Source organism: Lithobates pipiens, unplaced genomic scaffold, assembly GCF_037356315.1.
Source record: "Lithobates pipiens isolate NorthernLeopardFrog02 unplaced genomic scaffold, aLitPip1_a1.2 Scaffold_1, whole genome shotgun sequence".
Classification (NCBI taxonomy): domain Eukaryota; kingdom Metazoa; phylum Chordata; class Amphibia; order Anura; family Ranidae; genus Lithobates; species Lithobates pipiens.
Genome location: NW_027507685.1, coordinates 148,979,173 through 149,006,832, shown reverse-complemented (window position 1 = coordinate 149,006,832; position 27,660 = coordinate 148,979,173). Strand labels below are relative to the sequence as shown.

The following is a 27,660-nucleotide window of genomic DNA, read 5'->3' as shown; positions in this document are numbered from 1 at the left end:
GCTCTGCGGTGTCTCTAGCATTGGTTGGCTGCCTGAGCTAGCCCGTGCCGTGATTGGTGATAGGTCTGGCAGGCCGGAAGTGTGTGTTATCACATGCGCTCCTAGGAGCCGGTGGAAGCTGCGGGGTGGCAGCGGCTGATGGGAGGCGGCAGTGAGTATGATACGGTGTGGGGATCGGGTGGTAGCGAATTGTTGTGTGCGGGATGCGGGGTGATCGCTCCTGGCAGATTCCTCTAATTCTCATGGAAGTGTCCGCTGACAGAGACAGCCAATCAGAGCCCAGATGTCATAGTGAGAGCGCCCAATGGTTTCTCTGGGTGATAAACAGTTCTGGGTCAGATTGTATTGTTATCTCCCCCTACAGGATAACCCCTGAACTGCAGGACTGACTGTCCATAGTGTGGACCTTCCATGACTGGACACCACCAGCAAGTGTGGAGGTCATGTGATTTCTATCAGTTGGTGTAATATGTCTCCTGAAACATCTCCTGTCTACAACTTCTATAGCATGTCCGCAGTCTCTGGCCATCTCCTGTAGCATGTCCGCAGTCTCTGGCCATCTCCTGTAGCATGTCCGCAGTCTCTGGCCATCTCCTGTAGCATGTCCGCAGTCTCTGGCCATCTCCTGTAGCATGCCGGCAGTCTCTGGCCATCTCCTGTAGCATGCCGGCAGTCTCTGGCCATCTCCTGTAGCATGCCGGCAGTCTCTGGCCATCTCCTGTAGCATGCCGGCAGTCTCTGGCCATCTCCTGTAGCATGCCGGCAGTCTCTGGCCATCTCCTGTAGCATGCCGGCAGTCTCTGGCCATCTCCTGTAGCATGCCGGCAGTCTCTGGCCATCTCCTGTAGCATGCCGGCAGTCTCTGGCCATCTCCTGTAGCATGCCGGCAGTCTCTGGCCATCTCCTGTAGCATGCCGGCAGTCTCTGGCCATCTCCTGTAGCATGCCGGCAGTCTCTGGCCATCTCCTGTAGCATGCCGGCAGTCTCTGGCCATCTCCTGTAGCATGCCGGCAGTCTCTGGCCATCTCCTGTAGCATGTCCGCAGTCTCTGGCCATCTCCTGTAGCATGTCCGCAGTCTCTGGCCATCTCCTGTAGCATGTCCGCAGTCTCTGGCCATCTCCTGTAGCATGTCCGCAGTCTCTGGCCATCTCCTGTAGCATGTCCGCAGTCTCTGGCCATCTCCTGTAGCATGTCCGCAGTCTCTGGCCATCTCCTGTAGCATGTCCGCAGTCTCTGGCCATCTCCTGTAGCATGTCCGCAGTCTCTGGCCATCTCCTGTAGCATGTCCGCAGTCTCTGGCCATCTCCTGTAGCATGTCCGCAGTCTCTGGCCATCTCCTGTAGCATGTCCGCAGTCTCTGGCCATCTCCTGTAGCATGTCCGCAGTCTCTGGCCATCTCCTGTAGCATGTCCGCAGTCTCTGGCCATCTCCTGTAGCATGTCCGCAGTCTCTGGCCATCTCCTGTAGCATGTCCGCAGTCTCTGGCCATCTCCTGTAGCATGTCCGCAGTCTCTGGCCATCTCCTGTAGCATGTCCGCAGTCTCTGGCCATCTCCTGTAGCATGTCCGCAGTCTCTGGCCATCTCCTGTAGCATGCCGGCAGTCTCTGGCCATCTCCTGTAGCATGCCGGCAGTCTCTGGCCATCTCCTGTAGCATGCCGGCAGTCTCTGGCCATCTCCTGTAGCATGCCGGCAGTCTCTGGCCATCTCCTGTAGCATGCCGGCAGTCTCTGGCCATCTCCTGTAGCATGCCGGCAGTCTCTGGCCATCTCCTGTAGCATGCCGGCAGTCTCTGGCCATCTCCTTTTGTGTGTCTGCTGTCCTGACACTAAATATTCACTAAATTCTATGTGTGGCCCTTTGCTGATGTCAGGGGGCACACTGGAGGCTCCCCATAGCAAGAAAGTTGGCCACCAGTGCCTCAGAGTAGCCCAAGTGACCCAGATCCTCCGTAGAGAAATCCCAGGGCCGGAGTCAGGCTGGCTATGGCCGTCAGTTAATCCTTTTGAAGGGCAGTAAGCGCTCATTCATTGGGGCACAGAGAGCCGTACACCATGAGTAACCAGCATAACCCCTCATTCGTGTGGGATGGACTACTACAGCAACTTCTCCCATGTGAGGGCCATGTCTACCCACATGGGGGTGTACAAGTTTTTCATGCATCCCTTTCCATTCATGTCAATTGGGACACAGTGGACATTCAGAAGTGGATTCTAGTGTGAATCCAGAAGTTCGCTGTCGTTCTTGGTCCAATGATCTGCAGGTGACATTTAAAAAGGGGCGGTTATGCTTGTGACATCATTTCCCTAATATTTACATTTCAGGTCAGTTCCTGAGGTCATTGACCTCAGCGATGTCATGAATGTCCCCACTCCTTTGTAACTTCAGCTGGTTATTGGACCAAGAATGACAGCTGACCTCTGGGTTCACCAGAACCTGCTTCTGAATGCCAGCTCATCCCTACAAATCAATAGGAGCCCCTGTATTTATGTAAAGGTAGGATCTCCTTGAACCTTCAATAAACATTCCAATGTACTGTAGTGTATAGAACCATTTTTGGATACCAGCACTGCCCCTCCTGATGGCCTGGAGCACTCGCATTCCTCTCACTTTATCCGAATGATACAACATGCTGTGATATCTCTGTTGCCAAGAGAGCAGATTGCTGTTATTACTTGATACAGACTATAACCAGCACCCATAAGCACCTTATCTCTCCTGTCACTAATTCTTCATGGCAGGGTCACTTAAAAGCCCCACTCCTGATAGAAGAAAAATGTCCTTTGCAATAGCAGGCTCCCTATATATGTGTAACTTTGTCTCCCCATGGTCCTCCCTTCCGGGGGGGGGGGGGTGTCACACACTAATATCATGTTCTGCATTGTACGTGAGGGATCGGCCACAAGTCAGAGTACCGGAGCCAGGAATAAGGTCAGTATTACACCTTTTACCTCTTTTTACCCCTACACCTAATTGGCATTTAACCATTCCAGCTTAGATTTTTTTTTCAAGAATCCGAAAATTCAGCTTTAAGCCCCTGTTCACACCGGCGCAACTTAGTATGTGATTTGACTGGTCCAAATCACGTGAAAAGTCCCACCCTATTGTCAGCAGTGTTTGAGCAGGATTGCTCGGAGATTTGGGTGTGGACAACAAAAATTGGGGAAAAATAAATCTGAAACAGAACTCGTATTCAACCAAAGGGGGGTAAAAAAAAAATGGGAAATAAAAAATTTAAGAGTGGAAGGAAAGGGGGAAGGCGGGAACTGAGAGAAGAGCGCAAAACAGGAAAGGAGAAGAGAGGGTTCCCCCAAACCAGGGGTAGGAAAAATCAATTTGGGAGCCCCAGGGCGGTCAGGTGTAAGGCCAGAAGAGTGCAAGACCACCATGGGCCCCCCACCTTGAGAAATTTTTAGCATGGGAATCACGGAGGATACAAGTCATCCTCTCCTTAATCATGAGAGATGTTCTTCACTTCCATGAACAAGACCGTTGGTTTCCTCCAAGCCCTGGTTATCGTCCGTTTGGCTGCAATAAATAGGTGGCCAATTTCTGTTGGACAAAAGGCCTGGGATTGGGCAATTCAGTACAGCCAATTTGGCATCTTTGCAGCTATTTTTGGTTATTTCAAGTGCAACCTGCGTAGATATCTGGGGCAGTAGAGTGGGCAGCACAGTGGTGTAGTGGTTAGCACTTTCACCTAGCAGCAATAGGGTTGCCGGTTCAAATCCCGACCATGACACTATCTGCCTGGAGTTTGCATGTTCTCCCTGTGCCTGTGTGGGTTTCCTCCAGGCACTCCAGTTTCCTCCCACACTCCAAAGACATGCTGGTAGGTTAATTAGACCCTGTCCAAAAAAATTGGCCATAATATGTGTATATGTATGTCAATGTTGTAAGTGTGTCGGGACTCTACAGGTTAAAGGACCGCATAAATAGCTGCAGATGAACACCGGTGGCAAGAAAAGCGCCCTGAGGCGATTCAGTTCGTATAGGGGGCGCTATACAAGTCATTCATTCATTTATATCTCTGCTTGAAGTCAACCGGACAATGGATGTCAGCCAAGTTCTATTGTAAGACGCACTTACACGCGGTGTTGAAATTGTGCGATGTTAAGTGAAGTCGTGTGATTTCAAAGTCGGATTCGGTGTGAACAGGGGGTTAAGGGTATTTAGTAGTTCTGCTTAAGCTGTGTATACGCTAGTAGGATTTTCTGATCGTTAGTGGGATCAAATCGATGTTCGTTTTTGGCCGCAGCGATGAGAACATTTGAAGGAGCAGGAGGTAAAAATGTTCTCAAATGAATTTCCCCCCATTGGTTTACAGGGCTCATTCACATTGATCACATTTCGGTAACCCTCGTTATAGGGCTGCAACTAACTTTTTTTGGAAAATTGGCGTTCGTTTTCGACCACAGTGACGGGAAAATTAGTAAATAATAGAAAACGTCTTAGTTAACCACTTGCTTACTGGGCACTTAAACACCCTTCCTGACCAGACCAATTTTCAGCTTTTGGTGCTCTCACACTTTGAATGACAATTACTCAGTCATGCAACACTGTACCCAAATGAATTTTGTGTCCTTTTTTTTCCCACAAATAGAGCTTTCTTTTGGTGGTATTTGATCACCTCTGGGGTTTTTATTTTTTGCGCTATAAATGAAAAAAGACCGAAAATTTTGAAAAAAAATGCATATTTCTTTGTTTCTGTGATAAAATTTTGCAAATTATATATTTTTTTTCATACATTTTGGCCACAATTTATACTGCTACATATCTTTGGTAAAAATAACCCAAATTAGTGGATATTATTTGGTCTTTGTGAAAGTTAGAGAGTCCACAAGCTGTGGTGCGAATCGCACAAAATTGATCACACCTGATGTACTTGTGGCCTATCTCATTTCTTGCGACCCGAACAAGTCAGGAGAGTACAAATACCCCCCAAATGACCCCTTTTTTGAAAGTAGACATTCCAAGGTATTTACTAAGATGCATGGTGAGGTTTTTGATGTTGTCATCTTTTTCCCACAATTCTTTGCAAAATGAAGATTTTTTTTTTTCTCACAAAATTTTCAATGCAATAGGTTATTTCTCTCACATGGCATGTGTATACCACAAATGACACCCCAAAATACGTTCTGCTACTCCTTCTGAGTATTACGATACCAAATGTGTGAGACTTTTACACAGCCTGGCCACATACAGAGGCCCAATATTGAAATAGCACCATCAGGCGTTCTAGGAGCATAAATTGCACATCTCATTTCTCAACCACCTATTACATTTTTGAAGGCCCTGGAGCACCAGAACAATGGAAATGCCCACAAAGTGACCCCATTTTGGAAAGCTAACACCCCAACGTATAATCTATGAGGCATAATGAGTCGTTTGAATGGTTCATTTTTTTTCCAGAAGTTTTGGGAAAATGTGGAAAAAAAATGAAAACGCATTTTTTTTAACGCAAAGTTGTCCATTTATAAGATATTTCGAACACATAGCATGTACATAGCAAAAATGACACCCCAAAATACGTTCTACTACTCCTCCTGAGTATAACGATACCAAATGTGTGAGACTTTTACACAGCCTGACCACATACAGAGGCCCAATATTAAAATAGCACCATCAGGCGTTCTAGGAGCATAAATTACACATCTTATTTCTCAACCACCTATTACAGCAGGGGTTGACAAATTTGTTTGGAATCTGGGAGCCAGCTAAAAAAGTTAGGAGCCAGGTCCGTGACGGCGATCTGGACCTGTCCCTGGCCTGACATGGAGACAAGTGAGGGGAAGATAGCCTCCAGCCCCCCCCATATGAGATCACCTCTCATTGGACACACCGCTTGAGTGCTAAATGGCCGCTGTGATTGGCCATTTAGCATGATCTGTGATTTGCTGTATCCAAGGGACACGGCCAACACAGAACTTCCCCGATGTGCGCCCATGGCGGCGTTCAGAGGGGAAGTAAACAGGAGGATGTCCAGGGACGCCCTCCCGGCAATTGGTGTCCGTGCTGTAGACATCTTTTGTCTATAGCGCGGGCACGAAGTGGTTAACAAAAGAATGTGACTTTTATTTCCGCCATGTTCCCGCTTCTTAACGTCATATCCCCGCTAAGGGTTAGATCAGGTCCGCCTGAAAAACTGACAGGTGAACCTGATCAGACAGCCCTTGTGAAAGGGGTCAAGCAGGGAGGATTACAAATAATATTTTTTTTTTCCCTTAATTAAAATAATTTTTTTTACTTTTTACAAAAAAAAAAAAATAATAATTAAATAATATATATATATATATATATATATATATATATATATATATATATATATATATATATATATATATATATATATATATATATATATATATATATATATATATATATATATATATATATATATATATATATATATATAAATAAATATAATATTTAATTATTATTATTATTTTTTTTTTTTTGTAAAAAGTAAAAAAAAATATTTTAATTAGGGGAAGGAAATGGGCGGGCAGTGAAAAACAGTCAGGGAGCTTCACTCCATTAGGAATTATCATTATTGGAATAGGGTGTAATTTCTACATCCACCACAAGATGGCGCCAGACTACCGAAAGATTTTAGTAGGCCGCAAAGCCGCGGCCTCAATTACTGGCCGGCGCGGCACGATGGAATTGCGCGGCGGAGTTCGGGGTCCAAATGGAGACAGGATACCCCAGCAGCGTTGCCCCAGTCGCCAGGACACGAAATCTAGGCGCAAATGCGACCTGGCGACCGGGGTTTGTCGAGCCCTGTATTACAGTATTGAAGGCCCTGGAGCACCAGGACAATGGAAATGCCCACAAAGTGACCCCACGTGGCACTGACTACACGTGGCACTGGAGGCAGATGGGGCTGGCAGATGGCACTGGGGCTGGCACTGGCAGATGGTGCTGGCTATTTTCTCTGGCAAATGGGGCTGGCAGATGGCACTGCGGCTGCCAGGTGGCGCTGGCTGACGGCACTGGGGCTGACGGATGGCGCTGGCAGGTGGCACTGGCGGCACTGGGGCTGACGGATGGCGCTGGCAGGTGGCACTGGCGGCACTGGTGGCGGCACTGGGGCTGACGGGTGGCGCTGGCAGGTGGCACTGGCGGCACGGATGGCACTGGGGCTGACGGATGGCACTGGGGCTGACGGATGGCACTGGGGCTGACGGATGGCACTGGCGCTGGCAGGTGGCGCTGGCGGCACTGGCACTACTGGCAGATGGCACTGGGCTGACAGATGGCACTGGGGCTGACAGATGGCACTGGCACTGGGGCTGACACACAGATCGCTCTCCCTCCTCACACGCTGTCTCTGTGTGAGGAGGGAGAGACACGGCAATGGGAGATGATCTCATATGTTTACATATGAGATCATCTCCTATTGGCAGCTGCGATCGCACTGTGAACGGCCACTTTGATTGGCCGTTCACGGCGATCTGTATTTGCCTGTCTCCGGGAGACACGGCGAATACAATACTTCCGCGATGCGCGCCCCCGGCGGCGCGCATTGCGGAAGTAAACACCAGGCCGTCCAGGGACGGCCAGGCGAAGGAACCCGCCTGCTCTAAGGCCGTCATTTGGCTATAGGGCGGGCGGGAGGCGGTTAAAGGAATTTTCAGATAATTTATGTGGTTTTCGTTCAGAAATTATTAATTTTAAAAACAAGTGAAAATTTCAAACAAAATTCTTTCATTCAGCGAATGTACAAAAGATTTTTCGTCTGAATATTCTCACCTGAAAATTGATCCGTGTGGCCAACATAAAGCTCGGTACACACCTATGCAGTTTGCTTTTGATCTGTTTCTGCAGTGCTTTTTGCTGTACTTATGATTTTACTGCAATTTGCATTTTTTTTGGGCAGATTAAAAAACACAAATTGCTGCAAAAATGCATTCCATGCTTTTCTGCAGCTTCTCCATTGAAGTATATTGAACCAATAAAGCACCATTTTGCTTTAAAAGTCCCTGACCCTTTCAGTTGTGAACGTGTCCCATAGGATACCATGTAAATGAACTGTAGTGCATTTCTGCAAAAAGCACCAATAGACACATAGATGTGAACCAGGTCTGAGACGTTTAGTAACATAATGGGGTTAAAAAAAAACTAAAATTAGCTCTTTATAGTATAAAAAAAGCAGATGATCACTACTGTAAGGTTTTTTTTTTTATTTTTTTTATTTTTTTTACTGTAGAACAGTGAGAGTAATATTTACAGTAGTGATTATTTGCTCTTTTTGTACTATAAAGGGCTCATTTTAGTTTTTTTAACCCCATTATGTTACTGGCCGATTAATCGATTAATTTCATAATCGATTAGTTGTTTCAGCCCTACCTTGTTATATGGGGTGTTGCACTGCAGTGTCATTTGTTGTGAACAGCAAATATTAAATGCATGTACAAAAAACAGAAAATGATCCGGTGCAAACTATAGTGACAAGACTCCATCCCCAATTGTGGCAAACAAAATATATGCTGCAATAAAGTGATATGTTCATAACAAGCCATGGAAGCAACTGACATATATCACAAAGTAAATAAATTCATAGTATACAGTTACATAATAAAATGAATACATAAAGGAAAACGCCCTGAATCTCAGCATATAAGCTTTGATGAGCCAGAGGCATTTCCTCATTCCACATGAGGCATGTTTGCTCAGCACACCGTTTTTTTTTTTTTTTTTGTTTATTTACTTTTTGCACCAGTAAGTTTAAGGCCCCTTTCACACATACGGACAGTATGTTCGTATTTCATCCATCCGTTTGCGGACATACGTGCATCCCTATGGGATAGCGGGTGTCTGCGGATGAACATCCGCTATTGTCCGCCTCCGCAACTGTCTGATTCTGCAGACGGAGGAAAATCCTATTTTTCTATCCGTCTGCATAGTGGATCGGATGAACACGGGCAGACGGTCCGTGTTCGTCCGATCCCCCATAGCGGAGAGCTGACAGGGCGGTCCCTGCACAGTGTGCGGAGACCGCCCTGTCCGTCGCCGGCTCAGCGGGGACAACGGAACAATCCCCGCTGAGCGAGCGGATCATTACTGATCCGCCCCGTGTGAAAGGGGCCTTAGGGTCTATTATGACTCCTTTCACAGTTTTGGTTTCCTTATTACAGTTTTTATCTTTTTGCCTTTCACTTTTTCATTGCTGTGCAGTGGAGGGTTGCTCACTCATGCTTCCCCCCCCCCCTTTTTTATTTCATTCATACTCATGCTCCTGTAGGGGATTTTTGGGCTTTTTTAAAATGTATTTATTTTATTTATTTATTTTTAAGTACTCGCTGATACCAATTGCTGATATCTACCACAAATGTTTTGTGTCAGTGGCGTAACTAGAACCTTCAGGGCCCCGATGCAAGGAACCATAAAGGGCCCCCCTGAACCCCAGCCAGGGCCCTTCCCTCCGAGTCTGGTGGTGGAACTCCAGGGCATGGTCACAGGTATGACCTTTGTGAGCCCTGTAGTTCCACCACTGGTATCAGTAGTGTTTTTTTTATTTTTAGGTGCCCCATTGGGGGACTGTCCCTAGGCAGGGTGGGGTTCCCGTCCCCAGAAGAGATGAGGTCCTTTTCTCCAGGGCAGATGAAGTTACTGCCCCCAGGTGAGGAGGCGTCCCTGTCCCCAGGGGAGGTGGGTGTCCCTGTCCCCAGGGGGAGATGGAGGGGGTATGTAATAGTGTGTGTGTGGGGGGGATGGGGTCCTCTCACTCACCATGACCAAGCTGTAGGCCACGCACTCATCCATGTTGGCCTGGGCTCCATCCAGTGTTCTGGACGGTCGATCAGCATATCTCCCAGAGAGACCTTTCATCATCTGTGTATGACGGGGGAGGAGGGGGGTTGGCAGACAAGCCTGCAGTGTCCTCCGGGGAGCCGGCTCTCATAGGGCTGCTTAAAGTTTGTTTACCCGGGAGAAGTATGCAGTGCAGTGTGGGCCGGACTCTGGCTGGGGAGAACAGATATCGGACTGAGCGGCAATGCATGAAGCAGGAGAGGGGTACTCTGAGGAGCCAGCTGAGGACACAGGTCATGCGGGGAATGCACAACTAAAGAGCAGCCAGTGCCATAGTCGAGCATGGAGCTCTGCTAGTCACCCTCCACCTACAGCCACCCATGTGCATGGTGCACTGGTACCCCTAGCTGCCTATGCTACTGCCGGCCATATGTAGAGGGGGCTGCATGGGCCCCCTGCATCACAGGACCCGGTTGCGGTCGTGACTGCTGCACCCCCTATAGTTACGCCCCGGTTTTGTGTATTGAAAGTTATTTACAAATGAAATTGATTTTTAATGTGAAATGTGTAAATATATGTTAATATATACGTGTCAAAATATTCCCTAACAAAGCAAACGAAAAAAAAAGTTTTTTTAATTGTTTATCATTCATAAAATAGACAGGTATTTGCACCCACTTCCGGGCATAGACTCCCATGGGAGTCTACGCCTCTTCCCGTCCCACACACGGGTCCCAGAGACAGCAGGGACTTTTCTGATTGTGCTGTGCAACTTGCGCATGCGCAGTAGGGAACCGGGTATTGAAGCCGCAAAGCTTCGTTTCCTGATTCCCATAACGAAGATGGCGGCAGCAGCCGCATCCGAGGACCGAGGGACGATTTGGCCTCCGGTGCCAACATCGCTGGACCCCTGGGACAGGTGAGTGTCCTTATTTTAAAAGTCAGCAGCTGCAGTATTTGTAGCTGCTGACTTTTATTCTCCCTTCTTCCTTTTTTTTTTTTTTTTTTTTTGTTTTGCGGGACTCCCGCTTTAACACTGGGGAGCCTGAAAGTATCGGTGCATTTGCACGAGTACAGATATTGGTACTAATATTGGTATCAGTACCAGTATCTATGCAATCCTACCTCATATACATTACCTTTTTGGGAATCCTGACCCCTCTCTTGGCTGTTCCGTGGTTTATTAGGGCTGCTCCTGCCCCAAGTGAGACATTGCACCTGATATTTCCCCTTTCCCCACATCAAGCTGGGCTCCGCCTGAGCTGATATGGAAGTACTACACTATTAAATAAGACTTGCAAGAGGTAAATCTCTCTTTTTGCATGTGTGCGCTGTAATATTTTGTTCTCGTTTTCAGAGCGTCCCCTCAAATTAAGCAATTGCACTTCCAGTGCACAGTATATTTGCCTTTAGTAAATCAACCTCCCAGTTTTTGAAGAACGGCTTTAGTGCGTTCATAGGGTATCTTAGGACATTATTTACTATAATCTAGTGCCCTTAAATGTCTGCATGCAAGGGTTTTGGCATGCTCTTGTCACGTCCCAGTGGTATGTAATAAATACCAGAACAAGGATGCAAACCCACAGTGAATATTGGCAGCACAGATATCAGTCACTGTGGGAGCCCCAGAACATTAAATATATTTTTTTGCAGCCAAGAAAAGTATTTTACAATTTCTGATACCTTTTAGGGCCAGTTCACACCACTTGCAGTCCAATGTTTGTTTTTATTTATTTATTTTTTTTCATCCACATCAAAAACGCATGGATAGTAGGTTATATGATTTTCAACGGCATCGTTCACATCAGTTCCCAGGAAAAAAAAAAATAGACCATGCTGCATTTGTTCTGCGATGAACTGTACTGAAACCCGGTAAAACGCACCAGAACACTCATGTCCTTTAACCCCTAGCCGACCAGCCGCTGCAGTTATACTGCAGCAGGTTGGCACGGCTGCGCAAATCGCCATAGGTATACGTTGCTCCTTTAAGAAGATCTAGCAGGCGTGCACCTGCTACGTGTCCCCGGAGCCAATGCGTGTGCCTGGTCACCCGCGATCGCTCGTGACAGAGCAGGAACGTGGATGTGTGTGTGTGTGTGTGTGTGTGTGTAAACACACGGATCCATGTCCTGTCAGGGGAGTAGAGACAGATTGTGTGTTCTTAGTATATAGGAACACTGATCAGTCTCCTCCGCTAGTCCGTCTCATCCAACCCACAGTTAGAACATACTTAACCCCTTGATCCCCTACAGTAATCAGTGGCTATTTTTAGCTCTGATTGCTGTATAAATATCATTGGTCCCAAAAAAGTGTCCGATCTGCCCACTGCAATGTCACAGTTCTGCTTCCTGAGTCCTGAATCCAGATTGTCACCATTACTAGTAAGAAAAGAAGATAAAGGAGGGGGGGAAAAATGCACTGAAACGCATCGAAAAGCATCCGGACTGCATTTTCTATGGTGTGAACTGTACCTAAATGTTTAAAAAGAAAAAAGCTTCAGGAAGTATAAAGGAAAAGGACAGTGGAATGTGACTTGTGTTTTAGGTGTTAATGACAGCGGAGCCCTATAGACTTGCAGCAACTTATTCCATTCAGAAAATGGTGACTAAAAAGTAGAGCTCACAGACTGGAACCATTGAGATCCATTTTCACACCACAATCTGGGCAGAGTATTCGGAGAGCTGTATCTGGGATAGCATGAAGGTGGCAGGATATTTTTATTGAAAATGTCGAATATGTTCAACCTTAAACATTCAAAAACCCCAGTAGTGTAAAGAATAAGGAAGATCTAAAGCAGGTTCCAAACACACACACGGAGAATCAGTTTGTATATTTACTAAATATTAGAATGCTGGTAATACCGTGAGCCTCAATTTAGCAGCTTTACTGAGTCAAGTAGATTTCCTAAATCGAAGTTCCAATATACAAAAAAATATTAAACCACAACGATTCAGAAATCGTTGACTTGTGATTAAGAAGTTGCTTCCACAGGAGAAGTGAAGGAACTAAAATAACTGCAGGCAATCTGCCCCCCAACCCCCCCCCCCCTTTTTTTTAATTATTATTTATTTTCATTTTTTATTATATAAACCTTTTGTTGCTCTTTCTACCTGCTTTTTGTGTTTCCAGTGCCTTTTTTTCCCATTTGGCGAATGCACTGCGTTATTTTTGGATGTGTGACATGGAAGGTATGTGTGAATACTGCAGTGCAAGGGAATCACTATATTTAGTGAGCTTTGTAGTCCTCAATGACCATTTGCTGTTTTCACAGATGGGGCCCCTGTGTCGGCCTCCCATCGCTTAGGTCACCCATCATCAGCCGTCTGCTCTAGGCTGACATGTACACAGTTGCCTTCCCTCTGCCTAAGTGATTGTTGCTACGCCTGGCCTAATAATAACTTGGCACTGGGAGTTCTTCCCCTCCCTGGCAGCATTGGGGTTAAAGCTCCTAAATGGTAAAAATAGCGGTTGTGTAGCAGGAGCATCATCCTAGCAAAGCTGATGGCCTCTGTAATAAGCTGTCACAGTTAATTCTCTGCATTGCAGGAGTAGAATTTTGCGTGCGGTGAAATTTAACCCAGGGTAAAGATTGTTGGGCAAAGCGGCACACAGAGGTCGGTGAAAGACACTCGGTGCATTTATATGAGCCTTTGCCTGTCACCAGTCAAACTTTTGACAGTTGACCAACGGATCTTTTAAAGAAGTTGAGCGGCCACACAGGGGAAAGTGAGCTGGGCAGAATTTCAGCGTTGCGCTTTTTCTAAAGACTGCTGGCCGGGTTGATGGAATTTGGTTGGAAAGGGAAGCTGCTGAGAACATAGTCTTCAAATTTTGGAATTTTAAAAAAAAATTTTTTTTTTTTTTTTTTGCTTTTGTGTTTTTAGCTGTTTCCACAATGTCGAATGAGCTGGTGGAAGACGAGACTCGGTTCTACTGTAACGCAAAGAAGTACTGGAAGAATGTTCCACCCACAGTGGATGGGATGCTGGGAGGCTACGGACACATATCCAGCATCGACATCAGCGGCTCCAAAAAATTTCTACAGAGGTTCCTTCGAGTGAGTATACCAGTATACACAATGCTTACTGTCACCTGTTGTACTATAAGTAGTCCTCTTAGGTATGTGAAGCTAGTAAATCCTGAATTATGGAATAGAATGAACGGAGGTCATGTGATTCCTAACATTGACTATTGCGGCCACATTAAGAGTTTTCAGTTATGCATGGTAAAATAGTATGCGTGGAATTGTGTACTGACAATTTACTGTCTTGTGCTGCATTGATCACATAGTCATGTTGAAATAAGACATAAGTCCATTTAGTTCAACCATAAAAAATATCATACAATCCCATATACACAATCCTATACCCACAGTTGATCCAGAGGAAGGCGGAAACAAAAAACAAAAAAAACAGCAAAGTATGATCCAATTTGCTACAGCAGGGGAAAAAAAATCCTTCCTGATCCCCCAGAGAGGCAATCGGATTTTCCCCGGATCAACTTTACCTATAAATGTCAGTACCCAGTTATATTATGTACATTTAGGAAATAATCCAGGCCTTTCTTAAAGCAATCTACTGAGCTGGCCAGAACCACCTCTGCAGGGAGTCTAGCGATTTTTTTTTTTTTTTTTTTTTTTTTTTTTTTTTTTTTTTTTTTTTTGGCTCAGTAGTTTTATTGTGGATATAAGAAGTACCAGCACCTACAACTGCAGGAAAACAAAGGAAAAAAAATAAATACAAAGTTTCCCTCTTAGGGAAAACTTAGGCTAATATTAACATCAACAGGTTATTTTCGATTCCAAGCCAACCATGGTTTCTAAACTTTTTTCAAAGGACTTCAGTGAACCCATTCTCAGAGCTAGTTTTTCAAAGGAGTAATAAGATTGGGTAGTGACTAGAACCTTGGGCAGATTGGGAGCCAGCTTCCCTTTCCAGCGTCTCGTGATGGTGAGTTTGGCCGCCAGCAGGATGCAAGAAATTCTCTTACAACAATCTGGGGGAAATTGATGCCCGGGTTTAGTATCCCCAAGGCCGGTTCTGGAGAAGTAAGGATCTCCTAGACCAGTGATGGCGAACCTTGGCACCCCAGATGTTTTGGAACTACACTTCCCATGATGCTTATCCACTCTACAGTGTAGTAGAGCATCATGGGAAATGTAGTTCCAAAACATCTGGGGTGCCAAGGTTCGCCATCACTGTCCTAGACATTAGAGAGGAGCTGAAATAGTTTGTCGAAAGCTATGGAGGTTCTTGCATGACCAGAATATATGGAATAGGTCAGTGATGGTGAACTTTGGCACCCCTGATGTTATGAAACTACATTTCCCATGATGCTCACCTATGCTGCAGAGTGCATGAGCATCATGGGAAATATAGTTACAAAACATCTGGGGCGTCAAGGTTCGCCATCACTGGAATAGGTTATTACCAACTTGACCACAACCTCGTCAGCATGAGGAGGAGCCACAATATTATCTTTTGACAATTTAGTCAATGCTAGTGACCTCGCAGATGACAGTCGGGACAGGAAAGATCTCTGGAGTCAGACAGCCACTGTGCTGAAAGCAAACTTGTCACTTTAATAAAATGCCAAAGCCAGCTCTCCTACGTTACCCTCCAGTGAGTATACTGGCCTTTACCACCCAGTCCCTGTCTCCGGTCAGTAAATCTTCACTTTTCCAGAAAACGTGACAAGCCACCTATTTCCCCACAAGGCAGTGCTTGGGTCCTGAGCCAGTGCTAAGGTCTGACAATTAAAGAGTGGACAGTACAGGTATGTATTGGCAGCAAAGGTGCCTAGCATATGGATTTGACTCTTTGGATTTACAGGTTCAGTACTTCAGTGCAAGTGTGCGTTCAGGAGGAAACTCTATTAGCCCATCTCATCCAATTCTGTGCAAGGCCAGAGCAGAACCTTTTTCTGTGATCCCCAGACTGGGGTGAAGATGTCAGTCATCCATAATCAATGTTTGGCTATTATTATTATTATTTTTTTTTTTAATAAATCGCACAGCTTGCCTAAATTAACACTTTAATGGTTTGTTTGTGATTTTAATAAAAAAAAAAGTGTGTGTAGATCGATTAAAAAAGACATACATCCATCTAATTCAACCAATACGGAAAATAAAGCCCAATAAAACATGATCCAAAGTTGCTCCAGCGGGGTAAAAAAAAATCCTTCCAGATCCTTCAGGAAGCAATCGGATATTCGCTGGATCATCTACCCCTGGTGTTATTACCTGTAAAGCCGTGTACACACGTAGCCCTCTGTCCGACGTACTTAGTCTGACGGACTTCCCGCCAGACTGTCCGTCGGACTTTCCGAACGGGCTACTTGCCCACACACAGCACTTTTTCAGCGGACTAATACGGCGTACTAAGTCCGCCGTACTATCCGCCCTACTTTTGAAATGAACGGACTCGCCCACACACGCGGAGGAAAGTCCGCTCATTTCGAGCGCGTCTCCAGGTAGGCGGGGCCCGCGAAGGATACGTCGCTGGACCCGCCGCCTGGTATGGACTTAAAGGGGAACCCCAACGCCGAAAAAAATCGGCGTGGGGGTCCCCCCAGGTCCACATCAGACCCTTGTCCGAGCACACTACCCGGCCGGCCAGGAAAGGGGGGCGAGCGAGCGCCCCCCCCCCCTCCTGAGCCGTAACAGGCCGCATGCCCTCAACATGGGGGGTGCCTTGGGGAAGGGGGGGGGGCCCGCGTGGCCCCCCCCACCCCAAAGCACCTTGTCCCCATGTTGATGAGGACAAGGGCCTCTTCCCGACAACCCTGGCCGTTGGTTGTCGGGGTCTGCGGGCGGGGGGCTTATCGGAATCCGGGGGCCCCCGGATACCGGCCCCCCACCCTATGTGAATGAGTATGGGGTACAATGTACCCCCTACCCATTCACCTGTAAAATAAAGTACCAAAAAAAAAAAAACACAACACACAAGGGTTAAAATAGTTTATTGCACAGCTCCGGGGGTCTTCCGTCTTCGGGGGTCTTCTCGCCGGACTCTTTCTTCCTCGCCGCCGGCCTTTTCTTCCGACTTCGGGGGTCTTGTCCCCCTCTTCAGTTCTTCTGCCGGGCCACCGCGCCTTCTTCTAGCTCTTTTACAGGCGGTGGCCCGGTCTTCTGCCGCCGCCGCCTTCCGTTCTTCTGTCCTTCTCTTCTTCTTCTTCAGATGTTGCCTCACGGAGTCCTCCGCTCACAATAACGGGAACCGGGCACGGGACATCAACCCATGTGACATCAACCGAAGACCCCGCCCCTTGTCCCTATATAAGTCGCCGCGTGCCCGGTCCCTGTCATTGTGAGCGGAGGACTCGGCGAGGCAACATCTAAAGAAGGACAGAAGAAGGCGCGGTGGCCCGGCAGAAGAACCGAAGAGGGGGACAAGACCCCCGAAGTCGGAAGAAGAGGCCGGTGGCGAGGAAGAAAGCCGGGCTCCTCCGCTAGCAAAAGAGCTACAAGAAGATAGCGGAGGAGTCCGGCGAGAAGACCCCCGGAGCTGTGCAATAAACTATTTTAACCCTTGTGTGTTGTGTTTTTTTTTTTTTGTACTTTATTTTACAGGTGATAGGGTAGGGGTATATTGTACCCCATACTCATTCACATAGGGTGGGGGGCCGGTATCCAGGGGCCCCCTTATTAAAGGGGGCTCCCGGATTCTGATAAGCCCCCCGCCCGCAGACCCCGACAACCAATGGCCAGGGTTGTCGGGAAGAGGCCCTTGTCCTCATCAACATGGGGACAAGGTACTTTGGGGTGGGGGGGCCGCGCGGCCCCCCCTTCCCCAAGGCACCCCCCATGTTGCGGGCACGCGGCCTGGTACGTCTCAGGAGGGGGGGCGCTCGCTCGTCCCCCCTTTCCTGGCCGGCCGGGTAGTGTGCTCGGACAAGGGTCTGATGTGGACTTGGGGGGAACCCCCCCACGCCGATTTTTTTTTTTTTTTTTTATTTATTTATTTTTCGGCGTTGGGGTTCCCCTTTAAGTCCATACCAGGCGGCGCGTCCAGCGACGTATCCTTTGCGGGCCCTGCCTACCTGAAGACCCGCTCGAAATGAGCGGACTTTTCTCTGGGCGGGAAAAGTCCGTTCATTTCAAAAGTACGGCAGGAAGATTGGATACGGTAGGACTGGCACACACACGGCCGGATTGTCCGCCGAAATGCGAGTCCGGCGGGAAGATTGGAGTGTAAAACTACTTTTTAAGTCCGCCGTACTTTCGGGTCAAAAAAGTATGCCGGAGGCTACACACGGGGGGATTGTCCGGCGGACTTGAGTTTGCCGGACTTTTCCACCCGCTTGTTTGATCGCGTGTACGCGGCATAAGGGTTTGTTCGCACCAGCCTCTGTATTGCTGAGCTTGGTGCATTGCATTATATCATTTTATTCTATAAAACAAACTGAGATGTCACGCAGACATCTCAGAAAGTTCAATTGCCGGCCATGAGGTGCGAGGCAGCAGATTGCCGCTGCTTGAAATAAAAAGTACCGAAAGCAGCAATTCTTTCAGCGCACCATGCCCACACACCATCGCAACACAGTGGTGTAAACTAGGCACACAGTATCTCACAAAAGTGAGTACACCCCTCAGAGTTTTGTAAATATTTTATTATATCTTTTCACGTGACAACACTGAAGAAATGACACACAGCCATTAATGTCTAAACCGCTGGCAACAAAAGTGAGTACACCCCTAAGTGAAAATGTCCAAATTGGGACCAAAGTGTCAATATTTTGTGTGGCAACCATTATTTTCCGGTACTGCCTTAACCCTCTTGGGCATGGAGTTCTACAGAGCTTCACAGGTTGCCACTGGAGTCCTCTTCCATGATGAGATGACAGAGCTGTTGGATGTTAGAGACCTTGCGCTCCCCCACCTTCCGTTTTGAGGATGCCCCACAGATGCTCAATAGGGTTTAGGTCTGGAAACATGCTTGGCCAGTCCATCACCTTTTACCGTCGGCTTCTTTAGCAAGGCAGTGGTGGTCTTGGAGGTGTTTGGGGTCGTCATGTTGCAATACTGCCCTGTGGCCCAGTCTCCGAAGGGGGGGAATCATGCTCTGCTTCAGTATGTCACAGTACATGTTGGCAATCATGGTTTCCTCAATGAACTGTAGCTCCCCAGTGCCGGCAGCACTCGTGCAGCCCCAGACCATGACACTCCCACCACCAAGCTTAACTGCAGGCAAGACACGCTTGTCTTTTGTATTCCTCACCTGGTTGCCACCACACGCCTGACACCATCTGAACCAAATAAGTTTATCTTGGTCTCCTCAGACCACAGGACATGGTTCCATTAATCCATGTCCTTGGTCTACTTGTCTTCAGCAAACTGCAGGCTTTATGCATCATTTTTATAAGGGGCTTCCTTGCAGACCAATTGATGAATTGTGCGGCGTATCGTCAGAGCACTGACAGGCTGACCTCTTCAACCTCTGCAGCAATGCTGGCAGCACTCATACACCTATTTCTCAAAGACAACCTCTGGATATGACTCTGAGCACATGCACTCAACTTCTTTGGTAGACCATGGCGAGGCCAGTTCTAAATGGAACTTGTCCTGTTAAACTGCTGTATGGTCTTGGCCACCGTGCTGCAGCTCAGTTTCAGGGACTTGGCAATCTTCTTATAGCCTAGGCCAGTGATGGCGGACTTTGGCACCCCAGATGTTTTGGAACTACATTTCCCATGATGTTCCACTACACTGCAGAGTGCATGAACATCATGGGAAATGTAGTTCCAAAACATCCGGAATGACAAGGTTCTCCATCACTAGCCTAGACCATCTTTATGTAGAGCAACAATTCTATTTTTTCAGATCCTCAGACTTCTTTGCCATGAGGTGTCATGTTGTCTGCCTGTTGTGCTAATCCTTTGGCTTTGTGCAGGGAGGTCTGATGTTACATTGTGCCATGTTGAACTTCCAGTGACCAGTATGAGAGAGTGAGAGCCAAATTTTAACACACCTGCTCCCCATTCACACCTGAGACATTGTAACACTAACAAGTTGCATGACACCGGGGAGGGAAAATGGCTAATTGGGCCCAATTTGGACATTTTCACTTAGGGGTGTACTCACTTTTGTTACCAGCGGTTTAGACATTAATGGCTGTGTGTTGAGTTATTTTGAGTGGACAGCAAATTTACACTGTTATACAAGCTGTACACTCACTACTTTACATTGTAGCAAAGTGTCATTTTTTTTTTTATGTTATCACATATAATAAAATATTTAAAAAAAATGTGAGGGGTGTACTCACTTTTGTAAGATACTGTAGGAGACAAGATTGTGTTTTCTTGATGCAATGGTGCACACCCCTTGTCAGAGCAGATGGACTGCTTTAAAAAAAAAAAAAAAAAAAAAAAACTCTACTATTGGTATAACGGAGCTTGTTTGATGTTAAATTGTAAGTTTAAGACTAACACTAAAATCTCTGCATCTACAGACATTCACATTTACAATCTAATACTAACCTATCTAGCCCTGTAAAGAAGAAATCGTTGTACATACCTTTTTTGAAGCCGATCCAATCTCCAGCGGCGGAAGCTCGGCAGAGGACACGGCCAACAACAGCCATGAAATGGATGGGAAGTGACATCACACCATGGACTTACTATGGGGCATCCTCTGCCCCGCCCCCACAGCGAAGCCGCGGCTGACGGCTCAGCGTGGGATCGGGTCAGATCGGCTTAAAAAAAGATGTTTACTGATTTCTTCTTTACAGGGCTAGATAGGTTAGTGTTAAAGCATAGATGTCTGGTAGATGCAGAGATTTTAGTGTTGGGGGTGGACTTCTATTTTAAGAGTTATTTAACTATGCCCCGCGCCACACACAGTAAATATTCAATGTTGGCTTGACTTGTCCTTCAGTAAACCCTAATCAAAGATCTTTCTACATTTAAATGAAAGCAGGCACAGTATTGCTTGCCTGGTGTTGAGCCCCAAGAATGTGTAATATATACGTCTATGTTTAATAAAATTCAGTAATATTCAGAACTATATTGAAGGTTTCATATGCTGCATTAGTCAGCTGAGACTATAGTGATTGGAATCATTTCTCCTCCTGCCTGACGTGGCCTCCTGCTGGATCTTAAAATAAAACAGCCTGGTGCCAAGGCTGAGTTTTATTCTGCTGAATGTGAATCCCGAGTGTAAAAACATAATAGGTTCTCTTTGCCAGCACATACAGAATCAATTATTCGATGTCATTCCCAGATAGGGGAACGTTCTATACTATTCTGAGATGAAAAATATTTTGCATGTGAGAATTTCATACTTGTGTTTCTATAAATGCCATTCAGTCCACATATTGCTTGGTTCCATTTAAGTTCTCTGTAATACAATACTGGCAGGAATGGTGATGTATCCCTTTTTAAAATCACTACAAGTACAGAAAAATAACAGTTGATCTGCAGGAAATTCAGTTGTCGTGTGACTTCCTGTTTGGGCTGATAACACTTTGCCTTTACTATACTGGAATTCTAACCAGCCCAGGTCTACAGACCTCCCCTATCACCCTCCACCTCCCTGACCTTCTCCACAGTCGCACATTAAATAAATAACCAGCAACTCAAAAGAGCCGGTGTCTTGTCGCATACTGTCCCCCACCAGATAGTGTCTGCCCTATACTGCGCTTGCGCAGTACGGAGGACAAAGGAGATGCCGAAAGTCTCCGAAGATAAACAGCTAATCCTCGGCTCTACACGGCGCCTGCGAACTGAGTCCAGGTTCAAGCCCCACCATCCAAATGGACATGGAGTCGGAATAAAAATATGCTGAGCGAAGCGAGGCTGTGCCCGAAGCGTGGCGAGCCTGCAAGGGTCCCTGTTACAAAGCGGTGACTATTAAGTGTGCAGGTGCTGTGTAAAGCTCATGGTCAGCTGTTCAACTTCGGAAACTTTCAGCGTCTCCTTCTCCTCGGGGCGGACACTATCTGATGGGGGGGGGGGGGAGCTTTCTCAGCAGAACACCTGCCCGCACACTGTGCGTAAAGAAAAGGCTTGTGGGAGATGTAGTTCTGGGGGTGTGCCTACGTAAAGGGGAAACTACTTCCTTTCAGTTACCCTCGCAAGAATATTACAAGTCTGTTTTAATATCGCAGGGAGCTGCTTCTCTTTACAGGAACAAGGTAAAAGAAAAATGAATCCTGGGATATTTTGAGGGGAGGGGTAGCTATACATGTATGTGATGTCTATACAGGTCTTTTTAAAAGTACTCCCCAGTCAAGTCCAAAAGGTAAGTCTTCTGATACATAAAGTGGACACAGCCTACTTGCTCACAGCTTAAAATGTGTAATGCAGGCGTTGCTGTAGTCAAGTGTATGAGTCCAGCCCATCAGCAGCCTGGTGATCTAGGAACCTGTTTGCAATGTAGGACAGGCATTCACACACACCCACCATAGGATCCTTGCTGTCTTCACATACAAAAGGCCTAATTTATTAAGATGTCCCTACACAGAATTTGGGCTTGCCATGCACGGCACAAATTTCTGCCAGTCCCTGGTGAACCAGCTTAAATTTGCTTCATTGGTGGCTCTGTCAGCCCTCTCATGGCCGACATCTCTTGATTGAGCCATTTAGAATATGGTCGGCCAAACATTGGTTGATCAGATGCAGCCACTGTTTGGGTATTTTGACCTCTAACAGCAGCGACTGTCATACAATAACTCAGCAGGGGCATTCACACATGTGTGCTGTAGGCAAAAAAAAAAAAAACTATCAGTGTGACCAACTTTATCCAATTCTGCAAGGAGAGAGAGAGGAAGTTCATCGCAAGCATCAGGAAGTACACTGCCAGCAACCCTGTGAGAAATTCTGTGAAATGTAGTAAAATAGGGGGCTGCAATGGAGGCAGGAGTGGCGAGGTAGTTCTAGCAAGGGGAATATAACTGGGTCATATAAAGGGACCTGTTTTTAACATTCTTTGTATGTAGAAAACCACCACAGGATTTGTGGTAGAGGGAGGAGTCCCGTTAATTGTTGCTTTAAAACAATACAAAAGTGCCAAAACTTTCCCTAAACTCCAGGCAAATGGCTACAAAGATGAAAGATATTTTACCTGCCCTAAGTATTTGTATTTCTGTCATATAGTTCTGCGATTTAGATGTAGAAGAGATAAAATGGTGACCCCTGGCCATCCCTAGTGTTCTGATTTGAATTGTATAGGAGCAGCCAGAGACTGATTAAGTCATCTCTCTGCTCCCACTTTCTCTCTGCTTGTTTCTTAGTAGCACATTTGCCATCAATTCATCTTATTGGCCCCCCAGTCATACTTGCCCCTCTCCCAGTCTGAGTGTGGGTGTACGTTCAGTATTTCCTTAAATCATGCAATATATTTTCTGCCTATGTGTTTTTTCAAACTTCTTTCTCACAGGATGGTTCCCATAAGGTAGACTCCTCTTATGCCCTGGACTGTGGGGCTGGCATAGGTCGCATTACCAAACGTCTCTTGCTGCCACTATTTAAGAAGGTAGATATGGTTGATGTGACAGATGAATTTCTAAGCAAGGCGAAGAGCTATCTTGGGGAAGATGGGAAGAGAATCGGCAACTTCTACTGCTCCGGCCTGCAGGAGTTTGCTCCAGAGCCAAACCGCTATGACGTCATTTGGATACAGTGGGTAATAGGTGAGGAGGCTATGTGTTGTTACTGGGTCTCGTGCATTAAAACCTGGTGCAAAGAAGTGCTTATCAAGGGCAGCCAATTGGGGCGACAAATATGAAAACTGACTGGTGGTACATATTGTTTAAAGTGGGCCTTTAGTTATATCATTATATCATATCTTCCGTGTTCTTCCTATGAGGGTTTATTAGAGTCCCCAATTGTTGAAGTTCGTACAGCATCTGCCAGCTGCAGGGAATGTTGTTGTGCAACCTCCATGTGCTGGAGAGCGGTTAAATCTTACCATGTTTTACCAAAGTTTTCAAATTCTCCAGCTCTCAGTACAGCCAGGCGGCGTGTTGGAAGCCGCACTTCCTTTTGCAGGCTGACATCGCTGGACTCACAATTAGCAGCACAAGGCTTCCTCAGGTGACCATTGTGGTGCCTATCAAATAGACCTAATAAGAAGCCATAATATCCAACAGTTGATGTCGCACTTTGCTCTCTGCCCCTTGGACACTCGGAGGAAGCTTTTTATTCATTGAGAAAAGTACAAGCAGTGATGGAGATGCAGTACAATTATACTATCTGTAGAAGGCAAGTGCCCCATAGTGCTGCCAGAACATTACTCTACGTAGTACAAGTTACTACAGTGAATTACAGCCGAGCAGCTGCCAGTACATTGTGGCGTGCAATTTTTGTTCCAAGCTGGGTCATGCCATTTATTGAGAAGGCCAAGAAATCTGGAATTCTCTTTAAAAAAGTTAGTCCTGGATGTCTAATGCTGGCTGTGCATGCCAGTTGTTTTTTTTTTTTTTTTTTTTTCTTCATTCAGCCAAGGGGTAAGTGAAAAAAGACGAACAGATTCCCCATCCACACAAGCGAGATGGATGGAGGAATCCCCCCCCCCCCCCCACTTCCCAGGAAATTGTATTCTGACAACAGTTTTTCTGATTGGCTGCAGCTGTTAAATGGTAAAAGTTTTCAAACGATAGACTTCTGTAAAAAAAAAAAAAAAAAAAAAAAAAAAAAAAAAAAAGGGTCAGCCACACACTAATAAAATTAAGCTGGCCCCTTCTTGACCGCCCCCAAATTTCTATCTATCTATGGCTAGCTTAAGAATAACCCATAGACAAAGTGGTTGTGCAATTTTACTGCAGAATAAAGTGTTGTCTCTCTTTTGAGGAAATTGAAATCAACAGCGCTACTGGCAGGATCATCAGATTCACTATATTGTCAGAGGGGGGATCAGAAAAATAAAAGCTGCTGTCTTAGGGCTCATTTACACTTTCTTCAACTTTGACACACATTAAAGCGCCTTCCAATTCAACATGCCTTTTTATTTTATTTTTTCGTGTTTTTGATGCTTCTGTGATGCTTGCCAAATGCCCTGTGTGTTGATTTTATATTTTAAAGGGTCCCAGTAGAACCCCCTGCTTAGTTGTTTCCCCAGCTTATTCATTCCCTTGCTCAGTATAAACCCCACTCAACAGATCCCCCAGCTTATTAGTACCCTTGTTCAGCAGATCCCCTGCTCAGTAGTAACCCCCAGCTCTGCTGATCCTCTGCTCTCTGTTCCCCATTCACCTCCTGCTATATTGCTCCCACGCTGCTCACCACATGTGACATTGCTAGTTTCTCTTGCTCTGCTCCCCTGGTTTTCTGCTCCTCCAATCTCTCTGGACCCCGCTCACCCACACCCCTACACAAGTGAGGCCGCGTACACACGGGCGGATTGTCTGCCCAACTAAGTTCGGCAGACAATCCGACAGACAGTCCGTTCAAAATTTGCATGAACGGACTTGACCACACACGATGAGCAGACAGTCCGCTGAAAGCGTGCGTGATGACGTGTACAGCACGTACGACGGGACTAGAAAAACGACGTCCTAAACACTGCAATGCAACCTTCGGCCGTGTAAACCCTTTCTGAGCATGCGCCATACTTAGTCCGTCCAACTTGCCTACACACGAGCGGACTGTCCCCTGAAACCAAGTTTGGACGGACAAAACCAAGTTTGAACGGACCGTCTTACGGAAATTCCGTAAGACTTTGTTCGTCAGACTGTCCGCTGAAAAAGTCAGCTGAAGCCCACACACGAGCGGATTGTCCACTGAAACACTGTTCAGCGGACTAAGTTGGGCAGACAGTCCGCCCGTGTGTACGCGGCCTGACATTGCTAGTTTCACCTGCTCTGGTTGCTCAGCTCTGCTGCTCAGTTTTTCTGGTCTGGATCCTGCTCACCTTCCTGCTGCTCCACACCAGATGTGACATCTGCACCAGACACTTCCAGAGTATATACACATGAACGGGAAGTGACTGCTGAATGATGTCTTTTTCAGTGCATCCTGGGATATCTCATACCTTCAATACCTCAGAAAAAAGGCAAAGCTCACTTTACCTAAAGCGTTTGAGAAGTTTTTTTCAATCAAAGCGAATGTTGCCATAGACTTCTATGGAGGTATTGGAGCTGCTTTTGAAGCATCAAGAAAGCAATATGGGGTATGATTTTTAAAGCAAACACAACGCGTGAACAAGACTGAAAGGTAACCATTTTATTGAGTGAGAGGTTCTCTGGCATTCAGAGCGCTTTAAAAGAAGCGTGTCCGAAGCCACATTTCGACCCAAATGTAAACAAGCCTTTAACCCTTTAACGTTCTGCTCTGCCGCTTGGTAGTGCACATTTTGAGTCACGCTAACGCATTGAAAAATTTGGACATTAAAGGGTTAATGTCAGGCTTCATTGTATGTCATTTGTACTTTTTGTCATAGTTTTGGTGCAGACTTTTAACGCTTATTATCTTGGTGCAGGACATTTGACAGACAGCCACCTTGTGGAGTTTTTAAAGCGCTGCAAAACTGGCCTACGACCCAACGGCATTATTGTCATCAAGGACAACATGGCTACAGAAGGCGTCATTATGGACGACGTGGACAGCAGCATCTGCAGAGACGTAGACATGGTATGTAGAATCATCAGACAAGCCGGCCTCTCTGTGCTGGCCCAAGAAAGACAGGAGAACTTTCCTGATGAAATCTATCATGTCTACTCCTTTGCCATGAGATAAAAGAAACCGCACGGTTTCCTTGTCAAGTCGTATCCACGACCTATCCACTGTAGACTGCTTTGCCAAGAAAAGCTTGCTTTTAAGCATGCCAACTTTTATAAACTGGAATAGAAGGAAGCTTGCATCTTGCTGATGAGAAAGAAGCCTATGATGTCAATGGGGGATGGTGACCTCGGGAGAGACGCAGGCCGCAGTGAGATCACAGGACAGCTCATTGATGTCAGACAGCCGTATATCAGATATTATGGACAGAAGAAAAGATCAATTTGCCAAAACACACAAACGAAAAATAAATGTTTTTTTCAAACCGGCTGCTGACATTGCCAAATACTGGTATTTTGATTAGAATTTGAAAAATAAGGTCCATTTAAAGAAAGACAATTCGAATGGAACTGCAGAAAAACAGTGTTTATTTTATTTTTTTGTGTGTGCGTGTTTTCTTATTTTTTATTTTCTTTTCTTTAGTCTTGGATGGCATGCAGAAGGGTTCGATCCTCTTTTAGATTTTTATTGGGGAGTATTTTCTGCCCTTTTTGACCATAAAGGAGGCAGTATGATCACAAGAGGTTCTAACCCTTCACAGTCCTATTATAACACCAGTGCTTTTATGAGCTGCTTTATTCCCCTTGGTTTCTGACCCAGCACCAGACAAGGGAATACGAGAAGCTGTCAACGGTGACACAGACTTCCCTTGTTTATGTAGTCCAAAACAAGATTGGTCTGGAGTTCCAACTTAAAGAATTTCAGAGTGTCCTGTTTACTTGAATCTGCTTTTTTGTTTTTGGTTGAATGTGAAAATTATGTCCTACAAAGTTGAAGCATGTACAAAGAAATTCAGCCTTTCTGTAACAATATCATAGAAGCTATTACACCTAATTGCCATGCGATCCAGCAATGGAATCACCTACCTCAAAGCTAGCTGCTTATTTACAAAGACTGCAGTAGCCCATAGCGGTAAGAACTCATGTTGTCACTGGCACAATAAATTGGGGAAATTTGCTCTACCAAGGTGAAGACAACCTTTTCTGCACTCTTCAAAATGAACATCTGAGAGACTGTTTTCAGCTGTAAAAAATGCTATAAAGCTGATAAACGTAAAAAAAAAAAAAAACCTCAAACGTCGCTCACCAGTGTTTTTTTAATGTTTTTGATCCATTGAAAACTATTTTGTTTCTTCAAAATTATTATTATTATTATTGCAAAAATTTTGAAAAACTCCCTGCAAAGCTACTG

The 27,660-nt window shown here is 46.0% G+C and overlaps 1 protein-coding gene across 4 annotated transcripts; it reads left to right on the top strand.

The window, feature by feature from the left end:
* Positions 1 to 26,738, top strand: NTMT1 (N-terminal Xaa-Pro-Lys N-methyltransferase 1). 4 transcript variants are annotated; one of them, XM_077478441.1, is made up of 4 exons: positions 1 to 151; positions 13,641 to 13,813; positions 23,132 to 23,384; positions 26,171 to 26,738. In XM_077478441.1, exons 1-4 carry the CDS (start codon positions 139 to 141, stop codon positions 26,425 to 26,427), a joined length of 696 nt encoding a protein of 231 aa, XP_077334567.1. In that variant the 5' UTR covers positions 1 to 138; the 3' UTR covers positions 26,428 to 26,738. The 4 variants fall into 4 exon arrangements, with proteins under 4 accessions (XP_077334567.1, XP_077334570.1, XP_077334575.1 ...); XM_077478444.1 differs by lacking the exon at positions 1 to 151 and adding an exon at positions 2,841 to 2,931; XM_077478449.1 differs by lacking the exon at positions 1 to 151 and adding an exon at positions 13,191 to 13,211.
* Positions 26,739 to 27,660: the final 922 nt, after the last annotated feature.